Genomic DNA, 26,101 nt, shown 5'->3' with positions numbered 1-26,101 from the left:
ATAGATGAATTGTTTTCAATTTTTTAAAAATTACAAACCGTATTACAATCAATAACCTTACATATGCAACATTTCAGATGTGTGCAGGTATACCTATAGGATAAATGTCCAGGATTGACAGGTTAAGGAATAATGTACTTGTAAGAGTCAATAGTATAGGTGGTATGTAAGCGAAAACAAGACTTTTTAATATATATATGGTTTATTTTTTGTTGACATAAACAATAATAAAAACAATAAAAATAAATATAATAAAGATTGCCAAATCACCCTTATACCATTGTTCACTCACAGTATGAAAAAGCTCATTCCTCACAGACTTTCAAAGAGTATGTTGTCCAGCATCTGAACTTTTGCCTATCTATAGGTAAGACAGGTAGTCAATGTACTTCCAATTGGCATTTTTCTTATTATGAATGTTGATCATCTTTTCACATGCTAAAATACATGCATTTCGTTGCCTATATATAATTTACTCATGTCCTTTGACCATTTTTCTCTTACATAGTATTATTCTTTTCTTGATTTCTAGGTGCTCTTTCCCTAGTAGAGCAATTTACCCTTTGTTTATATGAATTGCAAATATTTTTTCCCGGTTTATCATTTATCTTTTGAGGTTTTTATAGTGAATTCTCCCCTCTGCCCCCTACCAACTGGATCACTTTTTTAGGAGGTACTACCTTCACTTTAACTGCAGGTCCTGGCCTTCTCTGGTATGACAGATCCCAAATTTCTCCTGTATCTCCAGACTGCATTTTGCCACCAAGGTAATGATGTCACTCAGTTGGTTTTGTTCTACTCTCCAGAGTGCCAGAAGCACGTTCCCTGCAGAGATACAGGATCAGTTGATGGGGACCAAATATCTAGACTTACTTGGTCTAGGGTAAAGTCCTCAATAATGCAGAAGATCAACGTGACCCAGTGTGGGTATCATGTAAGTTATCAGGCACGGTTTCTTTGCTGTATACATATTATGCTAGGTTAAAATACTGCTTCAGATCCTCAAAATCATTCATTACATAGGTAGAAGTTGAAATGGTCCTAAGGATATTTTTGGTAATTTTCCTTACCAAACAGGGGAGGAGAGGTACTAGCAAAAGGTTCATAAAAGGTGGATTCAAGTTCGTATCTATTTTTTTCTTTTTCTTGTCTTTTTTTTTTTTAACATATGTCCTTTAAACCAATGCAGTGACTTCGTATCTAATTTTATGGCTGGTTTTATTATGTTTAAATGAGAAGACAGGCCAACTATGGGGAACACAGCTGTTAGTGATCCTGAGTTCTCCTGATATGACATGCTTGACTCCTCCCCATCTCATGCTTAGCTTCTGCTACTAATGGCCAAGTTTCTCATTAGTTTTCTCAAGAATGCTTCATATACACTTATTTTCCTGTCCTTCAATCTAAACAAAAATGTAAAGCATGTGAGAGCTTGATTTGGGCAAAGCTTTTCTATTAGACTAGAGAATCCTTTGAGGCAGAGACTATGTCTTCCTCATCTTTGTATCCCCAGGGTCCAGTGCCTATTAATCAAACAATGCTGAATAAACAAATATGCCAAATTCCACCTAAATACAGTCCTCCTCACTCAGTCTTTTAAGTATTCAGAAAAACAGAAAAATACCTGTGATATTTAGGATATCCCCTCCAAAACAGAGCATATCTGAAATAAAGCAAGGAAGAGAGAGGAAAATGCTTCAAAGTCAGATATAAATCAGATCATGGCAGAATCATCTATGGTCAAAAGAATGGCCTACTGAGTTTATCCTCATGTCTTTCTTGTCCATTTGTTCACTCCAAGACTCGGGCTCCTTCTTCCTACTTTTCATTTTCTCCCCTAAGTCCATCTGTACCTACATACATCTTTTCTAAAATGGAAGTATTCCTGTTCTCTTCCAAGTCACGCCATTATTTGATAGGAATCTTGTTCCCTCTTACCTTCTCGAGAACTTCACACCATTCCTAATCTCTCTACTGAAACATTCCCATCAGTAGCTTAGAAAATGAAACCAAAACACACAAAAATAATCCACATATTCTTGGTTCTACCTTCCCTTCTGCCTATTAGCTCCATTTGTTTTTCCTGCTACATTCATAAGCAAACAAAACCCCCAATCTCAAAAAAGTTGGCAATATGTACTTTCCTCACCTCCCATTTACTCTTCCTTTTAAATGTTTTCTCTGCCATTATTTTTCTCAGATTACTCCAATCTAACTTCCACCACCACCACTTCAAATTATCAAGCTCATCAAGAGCAAGTCTTGCTAGATTCAATACTTTTCTGACCTCATTGTACTTGACAGCTGTCATTTTCAACCCAGCTAGCCGCAGCTTTCTTCTAGAGACAATACCTCTCCTTTGGCTTCAGGGTCATCATAGTACCTTACCTCACTGGCTGCTTTGCAGTCTCTCTTGTAGGTTCTTTCTCCCTCATCATAACCCTCCCCTGGAGTTCCTCAAGCCTCAGCCAAAGGCTCTTTCTCTTTATTTAAGGTCTCCCAACATGAACTCAATTGGTTCTTTAAGTCCTACTTTATGCCATCAACTCACAGTTTCATCTCTAACAGAGATCTTTTCTCTGAGCTCCAGGCTCCATCATAGCTGAATTTTCCACTTAAATGGAGTCATTCTTCACCTGAATGACTTATTGGCATCTCAAACTCAACATACTCAAAACAGAACTCTTGATTTTCTCTCTCAATGTTCAGTCTTTTCTGTCTTGGTAAATGACAATTCATTTATGAAAGCCACAAAAACTAAGTCCTTTTCTTACCATTTCCCACTGAAATTCAATCTATTAGCAACTCCTGTCTGTTGAACCTGTAAGATATATTTTAGGTTAAGCTACCCCAAGCAGCTCCACTGCCATACCTCTACACCAACAATTTCCAGTCTTGACTGCACATTGGAATTGCCTATGAAACTTTAAAATGTCTTATTCCTGGGCCGACCTAAAGAAATTCTGATTTAAATGGCCTGGGGTGAAGCTCAGTATTAAGATTTTTAGTTAGGCAAGGTGGTACAGTACCTGTAGTCCCAGCTATTTGAGAGGTTGAGGCAGAAGAACCTTTTAAACTCAAGAGTCAAGACAAACCTGAGCAACGTACTGAGACCCTAGTCCCCCCACCCCGCCAAAAAAAAGGCCAGGCATGGTGGCATACCTGTAATCCTAGCACTTTGGGAGGCTGAGGCAGGTGGACACAAGGTCAGGAGTTCGAGACCAGCCTGACCAATGTGGTGAAACCCCGTCTCTACTAAAAGTACAAAAATTAGCCGGGTGTGGTGGTGTGCACCTGTAATGCCAGCTACTTAGGAGGCTGAGGCAGGAATCGCTTGAACTTGGGAGGCGGAGGTTGTGGTGAGCTGAGATCACACCACTGCACTCCAGCCTGCACAACAGAGTGAGACTTCGTCTCTAAATAAATGAATAAATAAATACTTTTAAAAAGTTTTAAAAAGACAATTAAAAAGCTCCTCAGGCAACCACAGCTGAGGTTGAGAACCACTGCATTACACCAAATCTTCTTCATCTTTCCAGAACAATTGCCTCTTCCAGCTTCTATTCTTACTATTCACTCTCCACCAGCATTCAATCTCCACAAGGTAGCCAAAATCAGCTTTAAAGTGTTAATCAGATCATACGACTCTCCTGCTAGACCTTTCCAGTTTTCATTTATAAAGAAATATATAATTCAACTCTTTACTATGGACTACAGAGCTTGGTGATCTCACAGCTACCTTCTCCCAACCTTGACTCAAACCACTCTTCATCCTGCCAGCTATGCTTTGGCTGCACTGGCTTTCTGTTAGTTCCTAGAGCAGGCCAAGCTCTTTCCTGTCTCAGAATCTTTGCACTTAGTAATTTGCCTGAAATGCTTTACTCCTAGCTCTTCACAAGCTATTCCCCTCATCCTTCATGTGTCAGCTTGAATAATACCTGCTTGGCCGGGCACAGTGGCTCAAGTCTGTAATCCCAGCACTTTGGGAGGCCGAGGCAGGCGGATCACGAGGTCAAGAGATCGAGACCATCCTGGCCAACATGGTGAAACCCCATCTCTACTAAAAATACAAAAATTAGCTGGGCATGGTGGCATGCACCTGTAGTCCCAGCTACTCGGGAGGCTGAGGCAGGAGAACTGTTTGAACCCGGGAGGCGGAGGTTGCAGTGAGCTGAAATTGTGCCACTGCATTCCAGTCTGGCGCCTGGCGACAGAGTGAGACTGTCTCAAAAATAATAAAATAATAGTAATAATAATCCCTCCTCAGAGGAGCTTCCTATGACCACCCTGTCTCATACACTCCCCTACCCTAAAATTATTTTGCGGTTTCTTTTTACCGCTATACTATGTTTATTTCCTTAATAGAATGTATAAGCTACAATTAATGTGTTTATTGTCTGTCCCACTAAAGTGGAAACTCCATGAGGGCAGATACTCTGTCTTACTTTCCCCTGTATTTCTAGTACCCAGCAGTTGCTGGTATTAGAGTACATACACAATGTAGAATTTTTATCTTCCCCTTCATCCAAACCTGATGAGAAAAAGCAAAAGACCTTTCATATGTGTTCCTTAAGGATAAGGGGTGAGCCAAATAATGAAATTCTTAATGGAGATGCCACAAAGTAACTACTCTGGTGAATCTCAGAATGTTGCACAGAAGCATATAGGGCACTGTCAGTAAACAAAGAGAATGTTACATAAGTACTAAAACGCATAATAAGGTTGGAATAATTTCTGTTGGGTAAGCCTGACTAAAAAGTTCAAGAGTGGGTTCTTGCCTCGCCTGCACCTATTACAGTGCTTATCACAGAGTAGGTACTTAAAACGTGTACTGCACAATTGAGCTTTTTTCCAGATATCGGACATTTGACAAACATCTAAAAGCTTAATACATGACAGAACATAAGAAAACTCCTATTCCTTCCTCACTGGATCAAAATGTAATAACAGAATGAAAAAGTGTTTAATAAATTATGTCTATATACACACTTGAGATACATTATTATAATAACAGACAACCTAAGGAATGCTTTATTTTGAAATAAAATACGAATGTCCAAAGTAAATTAGCTCCCCCTCCCCACCTTTGAACATTGAGTCAATAGAATGTGAAACTAGGTAGAACGGCAGATAATAGGCAAAGGTCTTGCTTTTCAGTGGCAACTTGAAGAAACCAAAGACAAATGCTGCTAAATGAATGACCCTTTGGTACCTGTTTTAAAGTACTTCTGGCCCCCTTCTTTTATAAACCCCCAGGAGCCCAGCACCACATCTTGTTACCCTACAATGATCACTGATGCTCCACGATGTCACTAATGTAATAACTGAAGATGTAGGCCAGTTTGTCCATGTCACATTCTGACTTGCAGATCAGGCTGAACCTGTCCATTAATGCTGTAAACCCTGACCAACAAAGCAGAAGTCCCCAAGTTAACTGAAAATCCTAAACTCTTTGGCCCCCACACATCTGGCTAAGGGAAACAGATCCCTTCAAGCTGAGTAATTCCTTTATCCATGAACATGGTGTAACTTAGAAACTATTCGGCCGGGCGCGGTGGCTCGCGCCTGTAATACCAGCACTTTGAGAGGCCGAGGTGGGTGGATCACGAGGTCAAGAGATCGAGACCATCCTGGTCAACACGGTGAAACCCCGTCTCTACTAAAAATACAAAAATTAGCTGGGCATGGTGGCGCATGCATGCCTGTAGTCCCAGCTACTCGGGAGGCCGAGGCAGGAGAACTGCTTGAACCCAGGAGGCGGAGGTTGCCGTGAGCCAAGATCGCACCATTGCACTCCAGCCTGGGTAACAAGAGTGAAACTCCATCTCAAAAAAAAAAAAAAAAAAAAAAAAACTATTCATGGCCAGGCTGGTTGCCGGGGCCACTGGGGAAACTAGAGGACCACCCTCTCTGCTTCCAGGAGCTGGAGATAGTGCCCTTTTCATCTGGAGCCAGCTCTTTCCTCCACTCTCTTAGGCTGTCGGACTATGGGAAGCCACAGAATTCCTCCTCATGTCTGGCTAGAGAACGACTGACAAGGGAAATGGATTTAAGCTTCATGTAGAACTCACACGGTGAAGACAGGCACCTGATATTACCCATCTTCATATCCCCGACACAGAGTATTTATTTAAATGAACGACTCTCAGATGTGGCTGCTAGATCGCTACAACCTAGAACAACGGCGGGCACATGCTTATGGATGCCAAGATTGAATGAACGAAGAAAAGAAGTGTCTGAAACAACACTTAATGGAAAATGCTCGGGGGTGGGAGAAACTGGTTCAAAGCCCGCCACGTGGTCCTGTAAAAATCCTCTCCTCTCTCTGAGTTTCAATTTCATCATCTTTGAGGCGAACTCAAGGGCTAAGCTGGTTCATCCCAAAAGGCGTCCTCCCGCGCTAAAACGAAGACCCTCAAAGTTTCCCGCGGAAGCCGCCGCACGAAATTAAACTCTGCCTTAGCTCGCGGGAGGCCAGGCCTGTAACCGTCGCAGCTTAGGTCCAACGGCCTCCTCTCCCGCAGGCCAGGAGACTAAAGTTCCAGCCCTTGCCCTCACCCGTCACATGGACGCCTAGGAGGACGCCCTGGGCCGTGGCAACCTCAGGTTCCGATCCCCGCGGTTTCCGAAAGACCAGAAGGTCGGGAAGCAGCGCCGCCAAGCGGGCCTTCAGCCGCCGCTCGCCAGTCACCATGATTGCCTGTCTAGGAACCGGAAACAGGGTCCAGCCGTACAGCAGCCAATCCGCATCGCAGGCTCTGCTGGGGGCCCTCCCGCCTACCAATCCGCACAGACTTCCTTGGGGCAATGCCAATCGGAAGCCGCCGCAGTCCCCGCCCCACCAGCTTCCAGCAGCCTTCGCTGGGCCAACTTCCGCGGGAAGAAGGCACTGGAGGTGGCGGCAGTCGGCGTTTTCAAAGGAGCAAAGCTGTCTTTTCTAATCTCCTGGAAACAGGGGAGGTGAAGACGCTCCTATGATAAAGCTGCTGATATGAGATACATATCTTAAGTCTTTACTCCATACCAAAGTAGAATCTTGGGTCATCTCTGAATTTGGTAAGGGCAAGTTCTATTGGCATAAATCTAAGGCAAACTGTTTTTTTCTTAAGTACAGTTTGACTAAAGCTATCGAATACTGTTAGTCCCTTTCCTTCATTGTCAAGGATTTTCTCCTCTTTTAGCTGCCAGGGCAGGTCTACTGGTTTCATCACGAATGCTTCCCCTGGGCTGTTTGTCTCTTGTGTGTGATAATGGCATACTGGAGGCGTCTAGTCTTTGTTGCTTAGAGATTCCTGGTAGTAACAAGGTGAGCATGCTGTGGATTTTTAACCATCAGAAAAGTGTTTTTGTGTTGGGGAAATATAACAAATTCTAAAAAGTACATCTTCACTATCTGAAATTCTACAGTACCTAATCAAGCCTGCTTCTGTGATAAGGGCTATTTTTCCTCATGGAATTACTTTATCACATTTTGATAAACAGTAGTAGCATCAAATGTATGATCAGCCTGCAGGTGACAGAAAATGGAAGGGCCAGGGAAAGAAATTAAGGGGAGATAAAAGCCAAGAGGCCCAAACATTACAAGTTTGACACTGCCTACAGTGACACCATCCGCATGCAGACATATCTTGTCGGTGGAGATCGCAATTTCAGCATTGGAAACACAACCTAGAACCTAGGAGTTGCAGATTCCTCAAAAGTCAAATTACTTTTTGGTGTTTTTATACATTTATTTTAAAAATAACAATTGCAATGACATCAATGATCGATCCCCTGTACCCCCCGTACTGCTAGGGGAAAAAACCTTCGATATAGTTGAGTCCCAAAGAAGAATCAAGACATTATTACCAGGCACCCTATAGCCACAAAATGCTCTGTTGGTCCAGTGGTATAGACACTGACATGTTCAATGTATCAGTGCAGTTAAAATATATACACTTAATATTATCCTGCAAAAAAAAAAGCACTCAAGTGGCATAACTAGGCATTAAACCAATTATTCATTTATCCATTCACTCTGCATCTGTGAAGTCATCACTAGAGTTACAAATAAAAATGAATAAAAGAACTAGTAACAAAGAAAAAATCTGAACGTCAATACCCTGCCCCCACTTTGTGGGCTACTATAGTGTGCTAAAGTGACCACAAGAAAAGGATCATGAGCTATTTGAAATGCAATGACAAAATGACAACTGAAGCATTTCAAATAAAACAAAATTCAAACTAAGCCCCCCACCCCCAAATAAAAAATTCAGCAACAAGGCTGGCATTACTATGTACAAACTTACAGACACAAATAAATAGCATAACTGTTGGCGGCTTAAGCACTCAGTTAGATCTGAGTAATTTCTTAACTCTGCATCTTAGACTCCTAAATTAACCAAGGAATATAAATTCCTCATTGTTAGTAATCTATCCTCTGAAATACTGGGACTTACTGAATAACATTAATATCTGAAACTCTTTATAGAGAGCCAGAAGTTTCTAGTGAGCTTACCAAAGGATCAGCACTTTGACATCTGGAAGCCTGGATAGATTACCAGATCCCTGGGACTGGGAAGATTTCACTTCCGGTTTCCTTTGCATAGCTCTGTACCTCTATTTCTATCATTACAATGATCTCTTCTTGTGGTGTTTTTACAGGGTTTAATTTATTTTCTGTCTTAATACAGTTAAGCTGAAGTCAAAGAAGAAAGGCCTAATCTTTATTCTTGGTATTTAACCCCACATGTTCCTCAGAATTATTGGGTTTTCCTTGTTTCCAGAGAAGACAGCCAACTTTTCTGAAATATCTTAATTCTCTCAGGGCTCATCATGTAGAAAAGAAACAGATTTGAGGCACAACCTATTCTGGTTAATAATAGACCAGTTCCTGACCCTGCAGGCATGTCTATTTCTAGTCTGCAGTTTATTCTCACAGTTATGGATGCAATGAGAAAACTTCTGCAAAAGGCCTATGGAGAAAACATGAAAACTGGCACCAAAGAATCAGCTGCCATGGGAAGAATGAGAATGCTTGCTTTCTAGGGCCAGCATTGTGCTGCGAGAGTGAAGCCAACATCCACTTTGGGCTCTAGTGGGTAACCTGGACTCTGTCTGGGACAGCATGACTGATCAGTGCTTTCCAGAAACTGTCAAGGACCAAATCTCAGATTTCTTCCTTTCAGTGCTTGTTAAAGGTTCTAGAGCAAATGAGAATTACTCTCTTCATCTTAATGATCCATTCCCCGTATCCACTACTGGAGAATTATGCTCTATAACGTATGGGTATACATGCTACTCTCTCTGTCTCCCCGTCTCTCCTCCTAGGCTGAAACACATGAACCTTTCAGTTCCCCAAATGCTGTCACAAAGTCTATGATTGAAAATCTATAGTTTGGCTCTCCCTTTAGGAGTTACTACAAATGTCCTCAGTGCTTCAGTAAAGAAGTTGTTGAATAGTCTTTTTCTCTACTTAGGAAAGGCAGTTTCAAGGTCCAATACCCTCTACGTTGTCTTAGAAGTAGCCATGGCAAGTACTATGGTCCAGATGACCAGTCAACAGAGGGACAAGCAGACCACAACTTTTCAAAGCTAGAAAAAGAGATTCAGCAATGTATATTTTTAGTGCTTCAGTCTTTTATCATTCTATCCCAGAGTTAGCTTTTTCTTGGCTTGAGTTCAGAAATATCAACCTACCATCTGGGCAGACAGAAATTCTTATTATTACCACAGATTAGAAGAATGTACCTCAGGAATTTATTATTTCCGTATCACAAGACAGAACTTCCTTGCCTGGGAGCCATCTCTGAATACAAAGCGTCCATTCAGTTACTCAGTGTGAGATCCCCTACCAGAGGGATAAATGCTGTCTAAATTCCATGGGAAGGAGTGGGCTGCCACTTTCCTGACTGCAGTTTTGGTTGAGAAGGTTGTTCTTCCCTGCTGAGTTGGCCGACTTCACCAGTCAACATAAGTGCTTTATTTACTGCTGGGCTGGCGTGTGTCTCCTTGCATCATCTGAATCCTTGAAATGTTAGTGGCATCAACACTGTGAAATAGGTCCTGATTGAAAGAGTAAGACAAAGGCTTGCAACTTCAATTTGCCAGGCATCGCTGCAATTGTAATACTGAGCCACTTATTAAAAACTAAGTGGTTTCTGTCCTGTAGAAAAGGGCAGAATGTGATCGTCAATGTCCCACTGGATGAGTTGATCGATTTCCTGGAACAGTGAGAAACTGGTGAGGAACAGGACCTTGATCAGCTCCATCACATGGCCTGGGGTTAGGACACTCGGATGATCTGTGTCATTGCTTCTTCATCAGCTTGGTTTGGATCCTAGAGACGAAGATGATGTGATGATTAAAGCCCTTTGCAAAAGCAACAGGAACTCATGGCTCTCACTACTTATCCTCAAGAGAATACACACAACTTTACCAAGTAAATCAAAGGTTTGTAATATACCTTAAGACTGCATACATGGCTTAAAGTGCAGCCCTATTAGGAAAGAAGAGACAATAAACCTTATTCTTAACAATTTTAAATCTGGTTTGCACTCCATGGCGAAACACTTCCTAAAAATCTTGTGTTGCTCTCTATACTTAAGAGTTAAGGGTATTCAGGTGGCTAGGGAAAGGCCCAGAGAAACCATGTCATGCTATGTTTTTGTCGTTGTTTTTTGATCATCATTTAAATACTGAGTATTTAGCAGAGCTGGAAAGAATCATTAGAATCTATACACTTTAACGTACTCTTTTTACAGATAAATCTGAAGGCCAGATGGGTAAAGTGATTTGCCTGCACTAGGGTTAGAAAGTTAGGAGCCAGCAAAGGCTAACCCCCAACTCTTGACTCCCGTTTAATCTTCTTTCCATTGAACTCTATATGCTGTTTTTTACTTAAGACCTACAGTGTTAAGAATAAATCCTTGGAAGCTTTGTGCAACCCTCTGCCAGAACCACCTTTAGTTCTCCCATACCAAGGCCATGAAGCCTTGGTAGGGAGGATCTGAGAAGAAGCTGAAATTCTTCTGGAGATGGAAGACTGAGTCTTGAACAATGAGCAAAAACAATAACTAGCATTTGCTGAACTCACCATGCACTAGGTATGGCACTACATAGATGCCTAATGTGGATTACTGAATGAAATCCCTACTACATTCCTGTGAAGAAGTATCAACAGTATTCCACTTTACGAATAAAAATAAAAGAGGCTGAACTGACCAAGATTCATATTGTTAGCACATGGCAACATGCCCTCCTGTATCTGGCAGGCCCACATTCATACACTGTATGAATGAATAGCAATGAGAAGGGAGGAGCTCTCACACTACAGGTGAGGACTAACAGCACTGAAAGAGTTGTTAGTGTTCATGTGTGGGGACACTGAGGAAACCGAGTTTGATCACTGAGAGGTGTGATAAGGCACAGTTGCTTAGATGATATACAGAAATAGTTTGACATTTGATGCAGTTAAGAAATGAGAAACTATTTGTTAATAGCATGTATCCTTGATCTGGGGACTGGCAGTTTAAAAAAAAAACAGTTTTATGACCATCTGGCAATACTATATAAGGTCAATTAGAGGAAACTGGAGATTAATTTGATGGATATTGCAATAGTGCAGGTGGAATGTGATGTTCATATAGAATGACGTGTCAGTAAATGGGAGGAATCTATTAATTCAAGAAACACTGATTGCTTAGTTCAGAAGTGGATACTAAACCCAATAAATACATCTAAATTAAATCCAACTTACTTAAATAGAATTAAGTTCAATAAATACAACAGAGAACAAAACAATTCTCTGTGCTCTATACAACTTACAGTCTAGTGAAGGAAACAATCTTGAAAAAATTCAAAAACTTATTATTATACTGTAAAGAAAAGGCCCAGGTGCAATGGTGTGTCCTTGTAATCTTAGCACTTTGGGAGGCTGATGCAGGAGGATCGATTGAGCCTAGGAGTTTGAGACCAGCCTGACCGACATGGAGAAACCCCGTCTCTACTAAAAGTATAGAATTAGCTGGGCATGGTGGCGTGCGGCTATAATCCCAGCTACTTGGGAGGCTAAAGTGGGAGGATCACCTGAGCCTGGGAGGTCAAGGATACAATGAGCCATAATCATATCTGCAGCTTGGGCAACTCCTACCTCCCCCCACCCCAAAAAAGAAAAGCAAGATGTTTTAAGAAAACAGAGAGAAGAGACCTATTCTAGATAGGGTAGGCTAGGGTATTTAATTAAACTAAGACCTATCAGATAGGAATACAGCCATGAAAAAAGATGCCGTTAAAGGGCATACAGACTGAAAATTCTAAGGACAAAGGCCCATGGCAGGAAACAGACCAATGAACAGTAAGCAAAAGCACAGAGACCAAGAAGTAGAAATGAAGTTAGAGGTAGACAGGAGCTGGAGCATGTAAGGCTTTGCTGGCTGTGGTAGTAAGCCCTTGGGATTTTAGTCCAAGTGCAAATGGGAAAGGGTGGGGTTTGAAGGAGCTTGATCAGAACAGTGACTTGATAGGATAAACACTGAAAAAAGACCACACTAAGATGTGGCAAGTAGGCTACAGGGGGACAAGAGTAGAAGAAAGGAAATTAGGCAGCTATTTTATAAATCAAAGCCAAATAAGAGAGGATTAGACCAGGCTCACATCAGAAGGGAAAAAAGTAAACATTCAAATTATATTTGTGATGGGGTAATAAAACTTGTTCCTTGAAAATTAAGAAAACTGCAATTTTCTAGAAAGAATTAACAGTAATAACTGATAAAGATGAAGAGCAAAGAAAGACCACTGGATTAAAAACCTTTAGTATTCTTTCTTCTTGAGACAGGGTCTCACTCTGTCACCCAGGCTGGAGTGCAGTGGTGCCATCCTGGTTCACTGTAGCCTCAACCTCCTGGGCTCAAGAGATCCTCCCATCTCAAACCACCAAGTAGCTGGGACCACAGGCATGCATCACCAGGCCTGCATCATTTTTGTATTTTTTGTAGAGATGGGGTTTTGCCATGTTTCCCAGGCTGGTCTTCAAATCCTGGGCTTCCCGCCTCAGTCTCCCAAAGTGTTGGGATTACAGGCATGAGCCACCATGCCTGGCCTGGTGATTTTAGGATAAAAGAGAATCTAAAAAGACACAGAGTGCATCCAGTTTAGAGAATGTGAGTAGTCCCAAAGTATGAACATAGCAAGAGGATACTGCTGAAGGCTTCAACTCAGGTCAATACAAGGTAATAAAGAGAAAAATAAAAGGTGTAAGTCTTTTTACCTGCATATGGGGACTATCCTTTTCCTTTGGAGAGAAAAATCGTCCACCTTCACCACGCTTCCGTGCCATGGCATGACGGTGCCGAGACTCATGCAGGTATTTCTGAAACAAGAAAAAAACCATTTAACTATTAATACTATCCAGAACCAGCACAGTTATCTAGTGTACAAATTCCATTCTCCAAAATTTAAGACAACTGGGATCAAAGCCACAGGGACAATTATGACTTAGAATGATGATGAAAGCTTTGGAGAAAACACCTATTAAGACAGCTAACCATATATATAACTACTGTAAGAATGTGAATGCTTCCAGCATGAATTTTAAAAAGTAACAGAGATTACCACCTATACTTTCCGACATATACCCTTCCCTTCTGCTGTAACAACAGGCCAAATTTCATTTGGGGAAATGAGTGTTCAGTAAAGACTTTCCTGGCATTAAAGTTTATTATTATTATTTTAGAAACGGGGTCTCATGCTGACACCCTCGCTGCTGGACTATAGTGGCATGATCATGAATCACGGCAGCCTCAAATTCCTAGGCTCATGTGATTCTCCTACCTTAGCCTCCCAAGTAGGACTACAGGCATTTGCCACCACACCTGGCTGGACTTTCCTAGCCTTATCTGCATGTAAGTGTGATCAGGTAGCTTAATTGTGGCTAGTGAAAGGTACAGAACTTCTTGAAAGTTTCCTTATAAGAAAGGGTAACTGGCCAGGTGTGGTGGCTGATGCCTATAATTCTAGCACCTCGGGAGTCCAAGGCCGAGTGGATCTCCTGAGGTCAGGAGTTTGAAACCAGCCTGGCCAACATGGTGAAACTCTGTCTCCACTAAAAATACAAAAATTGGCCGGGCGCAGTGGCTCACGCCTATAATCCCAGCACTTTGGGAGGCCAAGGCAGGTGGATCACGAGGTCAAGAGATTGAGACCATTCTGGCCAACATGGTGAAACTCCATCTCTACTGAAAAATAAAAAAATTAGCTGGGCGTGGTGGTGCGCGCCTGTAGTCCCAGCTACTCAGGAGGCTGAGGCAGGAGAATTGCTTGAACCCAGGAGGCAGAGATTGCAGTGAGCCGAGATTGCGCCACTGCAGTCCAGCTTGGTGCCTGGCGACAGAGCAAGACTGTGTCTGGAAAAAAAAAAAAAATTAGCTGGGTGTGGTGGGACACACCTGTAATCCCAGTTACTCAGGAGGCTGAGGCAGGAGAATTGCTTGAACCTGGAAGGTGGAAGTTGCAGTGAGCCAGGATTGTGCCACTGCACTCCTGCCTGGGTGATAGACTAAGACTTCATCACACAAAAAAAAAAAAGGGAAAGAAAAAGAAAGGGTACCTTTCTTGTTCCCTTTCTTCCTAGGTTGGAACCTAAGCAGGAATCTTAGTAAACCAAATTCTGTATTTAGCACCCTAGCAATATTAGAGCAGTGAAACAGGTCTTGAGAACTGTGAAAATGTGCTATCAGTCCAGGATAATTTATCTGTGCTCTACTTTTATGTATGAAAAGGAATAAAATCTTACTTAAGCCATTGTTTGTTTTTGTTGTTATAACTGCAGTTGCATACAGTAATAACAAATGCTAACTCTTACCAGAGACAACAGGTACCTAATGTCAACTGTTTGGAAGGTACTCAAGAAAACAAGCCATATAAAAGATAATTTCAAAAGTAGAACTCTGCTATTCTCTCCTATGTCCTTCGCAATGTTTTACACACCCTCCTCTCCTTCGGAATTTTCCCTTCTGCCTCTAGTTTAGCCCGGGCTTGCCTCCTCTTAAGAATACGGTGGTATTGTTTGGCATTCACATAGAGAGGTTCTTCTTCAAGCATCTCTGCTCCAGGTAGAGGGATTCTTTGGATAGCAGGCACAGAGCCAGCCCCAGGAACCATCTGTGTGAACAGAAAACCAGAGCTTGTTGATGGCATGAAGTATGGACACAGAAACAGTTTTTTGGTTCCTCTTCATCCATTTTTTTCTAAATGCCACAAAAAGTAACTTTTAGAGGGTACTTGGGTAAATGCAGATCCCTTGAGAAATTTACACTAAAGATCTGCACTTTAAACAAACACCCCAGATACTGTGTCATAGGGGGTTCAGGAGCCACCTTGAGAAACAATATAACCATGCCCAAATTCATGTCCACCTGTGGCTCTAGATATTTCTGCTGCCATCTAATGGTCAGGAATAGTAGTCATGAGACAGAAAAGAGCACAAAAATATATAGACCAGGTGCTACTAAATGTCTATATTTATAAAAGTAATTTAATAGTTAACTTATAATTCAATCCTATTTTTTCTTTAAAAACACCAAGAAAACACTGTACTAAATGTATGTGAAAACAAGTAACAAATGCCTGTACCCCACAGCTCTTTCCAAACTATAACCACTTTGAATAACTATATTGATTCTTTTCTAAAAATTATTTATCATTTAGTTAGTTAGTAGAGACAAGGTCTCTATACGTTGCCCAGGTTGAGCTCAAACTCCTGGACTTAAGCCATCTTCCTCCTTTAGCCTCCTAAATAGCTAGGACTATAGGTGCATGCCACTGAGTCAGGCTTTGTTCTCTTCCTTTTCACAGCTTCCTTTACTATGTCCAGACTTCCGTTACTCATTCTTAATTTATGCATATAACATCCCATTTTGACATGAGGATTTGGCTTTCACTCATACCACCCAACTCTTCGTATCTTCCCAATACATTTACATCACACTTTTTTTTTTTTTTTTTTGGTATCTCTATCAATTACAGTCTTTCTAATTGCTAGCTTCTTTCTTATTTCATCCATCATGGACAATGCTACTTTCTAATTCTCAAAGATTAGTATATTCTTCCCTTCATTATTTGAATTCTGAAAAGAATTGCATAAAATCACTATTTATCCATTGCTTTATCTCCAGCATCTAGACCAGTCCCTGGCACATAGTAGGTGCTCAGAATGAATTATGGTTTGTCATAATGTTATTGTAAAAGTAGATTACTGACAGTGCCCTAAGGATCAATCTCGATCCCAAGAGGTCAGTATAATAAACAGATTTTATGAGGCATCAAGTTGCATGTTCAAGAAAATATCAAAGACAAAGCTGAAGAATACATTATCTTACCATGACCATTCCTCCTGAATTGACCACATTGCCCGCCACTGGTAGTGTCACAGTGACAGTCCCTTGCCCACTGCTGGTTGTGTTGGTATTGGCTCCTGTCTGAACAATCTGTGCTCCTGCCAGACTGGCTGCTGGGATAGTAATCATGCCTGAAACAGGGACTGTAACTTTAAGAAAACAAAACATAAAACAAACAAAAAACAGGCACACAGAACAGAAAGAAGGGAACACAGTTAGTCCCTCTTCTATCTGGTACACATTCATTCATCCTGGCAGAACACACTGAAAAACACAAAGGGAGAAAAAGTACTCTCTCACTCTGGTGTGCTACATAAAATCCAAGTAATCACAATATCTGAAATTCTATTAAGTATCTAGGTCCCAGTTGTAAGTAACTCTGTCCTTAGCAGTTTCAAAAGGTGAAAAGGTTTGGAAGCCTCCTCTTCTATAGGTCAGCCTGACTAGCTATACCTATTGCTCTTGGACATATGAGCAATCTGCTTCACGACAGAGATTTTATAAACTTATACTTTATCTCAAACTGACAATGAGTCAGTTGTAGTATTAAAAGTTAAAATTAAACCAAGCATTCCAAGTCCCCCAACTATCAACAGCAGCACTTGAGGATTTGTTCATCATTCTGTTTGAGCTCTTGCCTGGGCTCAATCCAGTTCAGGGCCTCCCCTGAATTATACAAGAGCATATAGTTACTGCACTCTCTGGACCTTGTATATTGCAAATTTTCAATCACAAAGTCATGGAATCTAACAAAGATGTCCTTTTTTGATTTAACAATTTGACTGAAGTGCTTCTAAATGCCTTCAAGTTCAGTTTGTGCACTCTTGCTCCCAGGCCAAGCAGATTTCTCCATTATTTACATTATCCATTCCTAGAACATACTTCTGCGAGGGCCCTGAATTTTATTTATTTGTTCAAAAGTCTCTCTTACTAGACTGGAGGCTCTTTGAGAACTCTTCTTAGTAAAAGTGCTGTATATATGTAGTTATATAAGGAAACTGAGTGACCCAGAAAAAAACATAAGCCGCAATAGTACTCTAAAGTCAACCTGATTTTTGATCTATTTCTCTTTACTAATAAACTCTCTATTTCTAATCTCCTATTTAGAAATATTTCTTCCCTAAATGCTTACACAATCCCTAGATTAACAGCCACTGTTGGAACTCCTACACATGGAATCACTGTTGGTCATGGATGGTAACAAAAAACTAACAATCATTGGAGAGCTAAAGGAAACCTTTTTTTTTTTGTCCAAAACGTATGTGGTGTCAAGTTCACCACTAAAATTCTAAAGATGTCAGCTGCCTAAGGGACAATAAAGTTGCCCCAAGAAGTCCTACGGAAACCTATGGGTACACTTACCTTGCTGGAGAATGGTGCCATCTGCATTAACTGGCTGATAGACGATGGTCTGCCCTTCAGCAGTCTGTGCCACTTGCTGTCCCTGGACAGCAATCTGCTGCTGTGTCTGGAGGAAATAAATAATGACACAATTCAATAGATCCCAAATATACTAACAAAGGAAAGAATCATGTAGTCCTCAAAAAAATTTTGAGAGAGTCCGCTCTGTCACCAGGATGGAGTGCAGTGGCGTGATCTAGGCTCACTGCAACCTCCACGTCCCAGGTTCAAGCAGTTCTCCTGCCTCAGCCTCCTGAGTAGCTGAGATTACAGGCATGTGCCACCACGCCCTGCTAATTTTCTTATTTTTAGTAGAGATGGGATTTCACTATGTTAGCTATGATGGTGTCAATCTCTTGACCTGGTGATCTACCTGCCTTGGCTTCCCAAAGTGTTGGGATTACAGGCGTGAGCCATGGTGCCAGGCCAAAAAAAAAAAAATTTTTTTTAATGGTTTTCATCCCGTTTTTACTATACATGAAATATGACTCTTCCAAATCAGTTGTGTTCCTTTGTGACAAAGCTAGTGGAATTACCTGAGTCTGGCCAGCAGTCACGGCCGTCTGGGGCTGCTGGATGATGATCTGCTGGGTCTGGCCCTGCTGGCCCTGCACCTGCACAGCCTGTCCACCTTGGATCTGGATCTGTCCAGGTGGGACCAACTGTATCTGCAAAAGAGAACATAAAAAAAAAGGGGATTGTAATCTACTGACACTGGTCTCCTTCGGTTCCCGAGAGTTATCCACATTTCTCTAGAAAGCAGAAAATGTTCTGAAGAGGAAAAAAGAAGTCCTGCTCTGCCCTCGATTATGAAGTAGAGACAAGTTATTTACCATTTATGAAACAATCAGGGAATTTCAAACACTGTCTGGATAACTCATATTAAGAAATCAATGTCAGTTTTTATAAAAGATAGCAGTGGCATGATTATATATACTGAAAAGCATGTATATTTAAAATACACTCTGGGCCGGGAATTGTGACTCACACCTGTAATCCCAGCATTTTGGGAGGCTGAGGTGGGTGGATCACTTGAGGTCAGGAGTTAGAGACGAACTTGGCCAACATGGTGATACTCCCATCTCTACTAAACATACGAACATTAGCCAGGCATGGTGGTGCATGCCTGTAATCCCAGCTACTTGGGAGACTGAGGCAGGAGACTCACTTGAACCGGAGGCGGAGGTTGCAGTGAGCCAAGAACGTACCACTGCACAAACTGAACGTACTCCAGCCTGGGCAAAAGAGTAGGACTCTTGTCTCAATAAAATTAAACAAACAAAAAACACTGTGAAGTATTTTTACTATTATTTTTTAACCTTGTCATTTTGGTGAATGATGAAGTACTTCTTTACAGAGGAAATAATAAATATATTAAAAATGTTGAGAGCTAGGCACAATGGCTCACACCTGTAATCCCAGCACTTTGGGAGGCTGAGGTGAGCAGATCCAGTCAGGAGTTTGAGACCAGCCTGGGCAATATGGCAAAACCCCCTATCTACTGAAAAATATAAAAATTATTTCAGGCATAGCAGCACATGCCTGTGATCCCAGCTACTTGGGGAACTGAGGTGGAAGGGTCACTAGAGCCTGGGAGGCAGAGGTTGCAGGGTTGCAGTGAGCCAAGATCCGTACCACTACACTCCAGCCTAGGCAATAGTGAGTAACTGTCTCAAAAAAGCAAACGAAGAAAAAACGCAAAATGTATTCTACCCTAGTCAAATGTGACTGCAGCCCAGGAGAACACCTTGATAAGGGCCTTGAGAAAGACCCTGAAAGAACCCAACAAAGCCGTGCCAGGATTCCTAACTCATAGAAACTGTAAAATAAATGTTTGTTATTTTAGGCTGCTAACTTCTAGGACAATTTGTTATGCAGTAATAGATAATTAAGGCAATGTGACAGATTATATTCCTCCTGTTAGTTTCCAATAACCTCACCAGTACTCACTACTGTCATTAATGTTTGTCAAATTTTTGTTGATTTAATTTGTATCTCCTATTTGGTCCTAGGACTGGATAGCTAAACCTTAGATAGAATTATGGAAAGCAAGCGATCGTGTGCTGTTCAAATCTATTTTCTTTCTTTTTTAAATGGCTATAGCCAGTTTATTAGGAGTATTATCAGAAACCTGACAAGAAGCTTGAAAAATATTTCTCTAAAATTTTGGAACTAAAAAACTGCAATACAGTTTAAATGCTGGGTGTACAAAATCCTATTTTCACATAACTAGTGGACGCATTTTTTTTTAAGCTCAAAAGAGAAAGCAGTTAGGAAAACCCCACAGCTCAAATTTCTAGTATTTTATATTCAAAAATACCTCCCAAACTTAAAAGTGAGAATACATGGCTACTCAACTAGGTTTTCCCCCAAAGCCCCTTCACCTCCCTTCTCTATTTCTTTAATCATTCATTCCATCAACAAACTTTTTATTTGAGCATTGCTTCAACAGAGGTGGCACTTTGGAAGGAGGATACTTTCAGAAAGATGGATTTTTATAGCCAGGTCGCTTTTCATCCAAAATTTCAACTTGGACCAACCTGGTCGGGAGAGAAGAACATGCCTGGAACCTTAAGTTATCACAAAATCTACCAGTTGATAGAAAAAAGGACTACTAATAAAACGAAGGTGAAAAAAACAGGTCAATGGGTTCCATGTCTTAGCGACATTCATGGTTCCTCCTTTGTTAGGGGATAGATTGCCTAGGTTTTCTTAATTATTTTTTCCAAATACTTAGCTCATAATTAGCATTCAGAAAGTACTGGCAAATAAATAATTAAGCAAATTTATCTGGTTATGTGAACCTATTTCATTTCTGAGTTTATACTGGCTATTAGGTTTCCATGTCCATCTATTCATATTCTTTGCCCATTTTCTACTTTTGTATAAATACATAAAAGTTATTTATATATATTCTGAATACAAACTCAGTAATATGTATTAAAAATATCTTTTCCAAGTCTTCACCTTCGTTACATTTATATTTCAATGCATATTTTAAAGTAAAGTCAATTTGTTTTTAAGAAATCCATCTCTATTGTATAAAAATTACTCCGGTATTTTCTTTTGAATTTTCTAAGTTTGCTTTTCTACATTAGATCTTTAATCTATCTAGCAAATATTTAAAAAAATATAGTATGAGGTAGAAATCAAATTTTTTTCTGTATCATTCTTCAGCCATTTCTTCACTGAAGTTTACACCACTTTAATTATATGCCAACTTCCAACATTCTTCTATCTGTTTCTTGGCTGTCTTTCTGGTTCCAGTGTCTTTCTCAGGCCAAGGATCTTAATCTAAAATTGTATGTAGAATTTTGCATGTGACTGGACATCTGTACTTTTTCTTACAGGGTGCAAGCTTTACTAGGATTCTAAGATAGAGAATATACTTCAAAAAAGGTTAAGAAGTACTCTTCTTTAACAAATGGCTACTCAAAGAACACTAATGAGAGAAAAAAACCTCTTATACATAAAGCATTATAAGGTAGGCTATGGAATCTCACCTAGAGCTTTATTTATGTAACAGAATATATATTTTTCTGCCCAGTTAGTTATAGCCCTACTTGGAAGCAGGGAAATAAACAACTCTTTCAAGGTTCCTTATAGCAAAATAAAACCCTATAAAAATCACAGAATTTAGAGCTAGAATGAACCCTAGATGTCATCTCATATAAATTTTATTTTTGGATGAGCAAACAGATAATTAAATAACTTGGCCAAGATTAGAATGCTTGTTTAATGGCAGACCTGGTGATGAAAGCTGGATCACTACACTCACAGTATACTATTTCTAACTATACCACATTGTCTCTACTGAACAGTGGAGAAGGCGGCACAGCAAGCAGGGCTGGAGAGAAGAACAGAAGCAAAGACAGAGGAACAGAAAGGATGTAGCAATGGGAAATTGAGGAAAGCACATGCTAAGAAGATATTTAAAGCCTCATATATTCATGCATGGAGAAATGGAAAAACTATTTTTAATCCCAACTATAATTCTATCTTGGCAAAAATATGCCAATGGGCTCAAATATGCTCTTACCCTTTGCCAAGCAATCCCCAATCCAAAGAAATTACCCTGAGAATTCAATTGAAAAATAAAACTATCATGCCCAAGTATGTTTACCAACAAAAGCAAATGAAAACCAAAATCCTTAACTATATTTTATAAATTAGAAATTCTGATTCATCAAATTGACTGAACATTATGAAAGAATTAAAAAAAAACCAACAATAACAACAATGAAACAACCTCGCATGCATGGTACAATTATGCCAAAAAATTATGATAAAAACACAAGAGAATACGTAAAAAGCACAAGTTTGATTTATAAGCAGTGTGATCATGGTTGCTTTTTTCAACTGAAATTCCTCCAGAAAATTAAGACGTTAATGTGGTTGCGATAACTGTTGAAACAAGATAAAGATTTACGTAGAGTAAAAAGCTAATAGTTCTCCCTCATACTCCCTTTTCCATGTCTATAAACATATACTCATGGGGGTTTGGTTATGAATTACAAAGATGAGATCACACACTATTTCTCTGCAAATTATTTTCACTAAAAATATTTCAATATTAACCCACCCACTTCAATAGTTCATTTCATTTTTTTTTTTTTTTTGAGATGGAGTTTTGTTCTTATTGCCCAGGCTGGAATGCAATGGCACAATCTCACCACAACCTCTGCCTCCCGAGTTCAAGTGATTCTCCTGCCTCAGCCTCCCGAGTAGCTGGGATTACAGGCATGCTCCACCATACCCAGCTAATTATTTTTTAGTAGAGATGCAGTTTCTCCATGTTGGTCAGGCTGGTCTCGAACTCCTGACCTCAGGTGATCCACCTGCCTCAGCCTCCCAAAGTGCTAGGATTACAGGCATGAGCTACTGCGCCCAGCCCATAGTTCATTTCCTTTAATGATGATGCAGTAGTCCATATGGGAATATATTAAGATTTATTCCAACCATTTCCTTATTCTATTAATGGACACTCAGATTACAATTTTATTTTTTGCTAGTACAATGCTATGACAAGTGTCTTTGTAATGTCTCCCTAGTACTGATGCTTTTCTTCCTATAGGATTCTCAGAAGTGTAACTGCTAGCTCAAGTGTTCATTGTATTTAACAGATAGTGAGATGCCTTTCCCAAATAACTTCACCGTTTGAAATTACCAAAAATAATGATTAATTCTTTTTCTCTACATCCATCCTAGCAGTGGATATAGTGACTCTTTTTGGTTCTTGCCATCCTGATGAGATATATCTAATTTTTAAAATTTGATGCCACAGTGTTGTATGTAACACTTCCACATATTTCCTTTAATCTCTTCTTTTTTTTTTTTGAGACAGAATCTTCCTCTGGTGCCCAGGCTGGAGTGCAGTGGCACAATCTTGGTTTACTGCAACCTCCACCTCCCAGGTTCAAGAAATCTCATGCTTCTACCTCCCGAGTAGCTGGGATTACAGGTACGTGCCACCACACCAGTTTTTTGTATTTTTAGTAGAGATGGGATTTTGTCCTGTTGGCCAGGCTGGTCTTGAACTCCTGGTCTCAAGTGATCCACCTGCCTTGGCCTCCCCAATCGCTGGGATTACAGGCATGAGCCACCCCGCCTGACCTTCCTTTAATCTCTTCTACATCTTTGCTTACTTTTGTTTTGTGTTTCTCAATCCGTCTTTCAACTGGATTTACCTGTTTTATTGGTCTGTTTAAACAATCTAGATTTTACTTACCCTTTCTATATGTCAGTTTTCTACTTAATTGACACATTTTTGCTTATTTTGTTATTTTTCTAACTTTCTAAGAATATTCATTTTTGCTTCTTTTAAAATAAAATATACTATAAACTAGATTCTAACCTCTTTACATACTTTATAGCAATTCAAGCTCATGCCTAATATCTTAATCTTTACTGGAGCTGTCCAATTTCTGCATAGTTCTAGTTTGTATCACTGGTACTAACTACAAAAGCAGAAAATCAACTAAATGCAAAATGTGGGTCAGGAAGCAGTTAAATGCAACATCAATGATCAGTTTGTAACAATCTATTCTTTGAAACGTCTCATCTGATATAGTACTCAACATTTTTTAATACTACTCACCTGTTGCAAACCCTGTGTTCCAGAAACAGGTACTTGCATGATGGTTTGACCTTGTCCACCAGGGACAGCCTGGACCATGATGGGTTGGCCAGTTGATGTGATTAGCTGGCCTCCACTGACCTGCACCATTAATGGCTGCCCTTGGACCTAGAATGAAATAAAATAAGAACAATGAAATAACATAAGATACAAATTGGTTTTTACCAAAAGAAAATCACTGGAACTATTCTTCTGCCTTGCTAGAGAAGGAAAAGATAGAAAAGACACTAAGAAAGTATGTCTTAAGTCCTTAAGTTATTTTTAAGTATCTATGATATCTGTTACTACATGCCAATTTCAATACTTTAAGGTCAGACATAATAGAGTATATCCAGAGTCTCTGAGAAGTCTCAATAGATATAAGGCATTTGTCACTGAACTTTGAGAAGTCTCAATAGATATAAACATTTGTCACTGACAAACATTTAATCATAATGGCAAGGTTAGTTGCCTGTTTAAACCAATCCAGAAATGGTCTCTAGTGAAGGCTGGGAGAGGAGGGAATGAGAGGGAGAGGTGATGGTGGTGATGGTGGTTGAGTACAAATTTTAAATAATGTGAAGGAAGTAAATCAAACTCTACCCAGCAATGACTCTAAGAGGCTGGACAGCAAGCAGCTCTGTAAGGAAGCTAATGTAGAGGATGACCCTTTTCTCCCTATAGTCTCTCAAGCTAAAACGAAATGTCTAACGTATACCTTTACCCTGCTCATTTTACTCTGTTAATTCTAGATAGGTTTGTTGTTGAAAGAGCCCACTACTAAAGATTTCCTAAAAATATTTTCTGGTCAGTTTGTAGTCTCTATGGTGGAATTCCTCACACTGGCCTCTGTTATATCCACATGGTTATTTTAGCTTTATCAGAAGCAACAACAAATATTGAAATTACACAGAGCAGTCAAGTGTACAAACTTCAAGCTCCTGTGAGTACACAGACTACCGTAGGAGCCAGGTCACTACAAGTGCTCTGTCACATCTTGAGTCCCAATACAAAATACCTAATAGAATGCTTTCTGGAAGCACTTTAAAAATGCTTTAGAAGTAAACTGTAATGATCCATGGATTGGTCCAAAACTTTCATTTTCAGACTCTATCTTTGTTTTGACAGAAATTACTTGTAACACAAGAGAATATTCATGACTGAAATACTCACACTTAATGGTAGTGAAAGTATGTGCAAATAACAACAATTAGTTAAAAGATCGTTCTGTCCTAGATGAGTAGGTTAGATAGTAAGATCTTCCCTACAATCACCATCACCAGCACCACTGCCGCCACACCACTAATGTATTAGAATCACCAGGAACACTGAAATCCTAGGTTTTGTTAAACTGTCCACTGAGAACCTTTACTTTTTTAAGGACTTTACAGCCTGACTTTCTCATGCTATCTCCTTCCCTTATTTCCTCATTCCAAATCAAATCCCCTTTGCTACACCAATGCTGGCATAGTCTGTATCAAGAAAGATTTCTCAGAATACATATAGCATGAATAACCAATAACTATTTAAAATTCTCTCCAAATAATGGGATCCCTAGAGGAAAGGTTCCTATTATTTCCATAAAGTGTTTCCGCTTCTTTTAAATAAAATCTATGTAAGTAGGAGACACAAGTTTTAAGATACAACTATTAATAATTTTTTATCTATTCATCATCTTAATTTCCTCCCCCACTGATATGCTATTCATGCACATGATAAATATATGATACTCCAAAGAGCTCACTGTGTTTGCAACAGAAAAATGATTACAAAGACACATGCATCGAACAAGAAGCCATACAGTTAAGAGCATGTTACATTTCTATTCCACAAGGGGTTAATGACAATCCAAAATACTGTTTTATATATGAGTAAGATGAAACAAGCATGAAAAACATTAACAAGCTGTTGGACTGTGAGATTTGAATACAGTTTTGGAGTGCCTACAAAGTCAGTTTCTTTCAGCTCAATTTATGTTCAAAGTTGGCTGTACATCATTACCAAACACTTTTGGTGGCAGGGGTAGGCGTGGGACTGAAAGGATAAAGTGAAATGATGACAATAAGAAGTAGTTATCTGCAGAATGCTTAGCAGCACTAGCAATAAAGTGAGATGCTGGACTTTGAATCATTTCTAATTCAATGGAGGGAAAAAGTTGGGTACCCAAATCTTGCCAATTTCTCAAAAATATAGTCATTTTAATAAAAGTAAC

General features: G+C 40.0%; 2 protein-coding genes across 38 annotated transcripts in view; both read right to left on the bottom strand.

The window, feature by feature from the left end:
- The window catches only part of LOC100393267 (uncharacterized), a 97,000-nt gene extending 90,302 nt beyond the window's left edge, over positions 1-6,698 (bottom strand). For 6 of the 7 annotated variants that reach the window (XM_054253971.2, XM_078369132.1, XM_078369131.1 and 3 more), the window contains exon 1: positions 6,559-6,698. In XM_054253971.2, coding sequence (XP_054109946.2) covers positions 6,559-6,694 — 136 coding nt within the window. In that variant the 5' untranslated portion in view covers positions 6,695-6,698. Of the gene's footprint in view, positions 1-680; positions 1,619-6,558 lie in introns of those variants that run through there. The other variant, XR_013534209.1, reaches the window with a different exon arrangement.
- Positions 6,699-7,709: 1,011 nt separating this feature from the next.
- NFYA (nuclear transcription factor Y subunit alpha) overlaps positions 7,710-26,101 on the bottom strand; it is a 27,064-nt gene continuing 8,672 nt past the window's right edge. For 19 of the 31 annotated variants that reach the window (XM_008994389.5, XM_078369111.1, XM_035295575.3 and 16 more), the window contains 7 exons: positions 23,872-24,018; positions 18,311-18,442; positions 17,736-17,841; positions 16,356-16,522; positions 14,965-15,138; positions 13,247-13,348; positions 7,710-10,318 (listed from right to left, as the gene is read on the bottom strand). In XM_008994389.5, coding sequence (XP_008992637.1) covers positions 10,265-10,318; positions 13,247-13,348; positions 14,965-15,138; positions 16,356-16,522; positions 17,736-17,841; positions 18,311-18,442; positions 23,872-24,018 — 882 coding nt within the window. In that variant the 3' untranslated portion in view covers positions 7,710-10,264. The remainder of the gene's footprint in view (positions 10,319-13,246; positions 13,349-14,964; positions 15,139-16,355; positions 16,523-17,735; positions 17,842-18,310; positions 18,443-23,871; positions 24,019-26,101) is intronic. The other 12 variants (XM_054253966.2, XM_078369119.1, XM_078369118.1 and 9 more) reach the window with 3 other exon arrangements.

The sequence above is a fragment of the Callithrix jacchus genome, chromosome 4, assembly GCF_049354715.1.
Source record: "Callithrix jacchus isolate 240 chromosome 4, calJac240_pri, whole genome shotgun sequence".
NCBI classification, from domain to species: Eukaryota; Metazoa; Chordata; class Mammalia; order Primates; family Cebidae; genus Callithrix; species Callithrix jacchus.
This window is presented reverse-complemented; position numbering and strand designations above follow the sequence as displayed.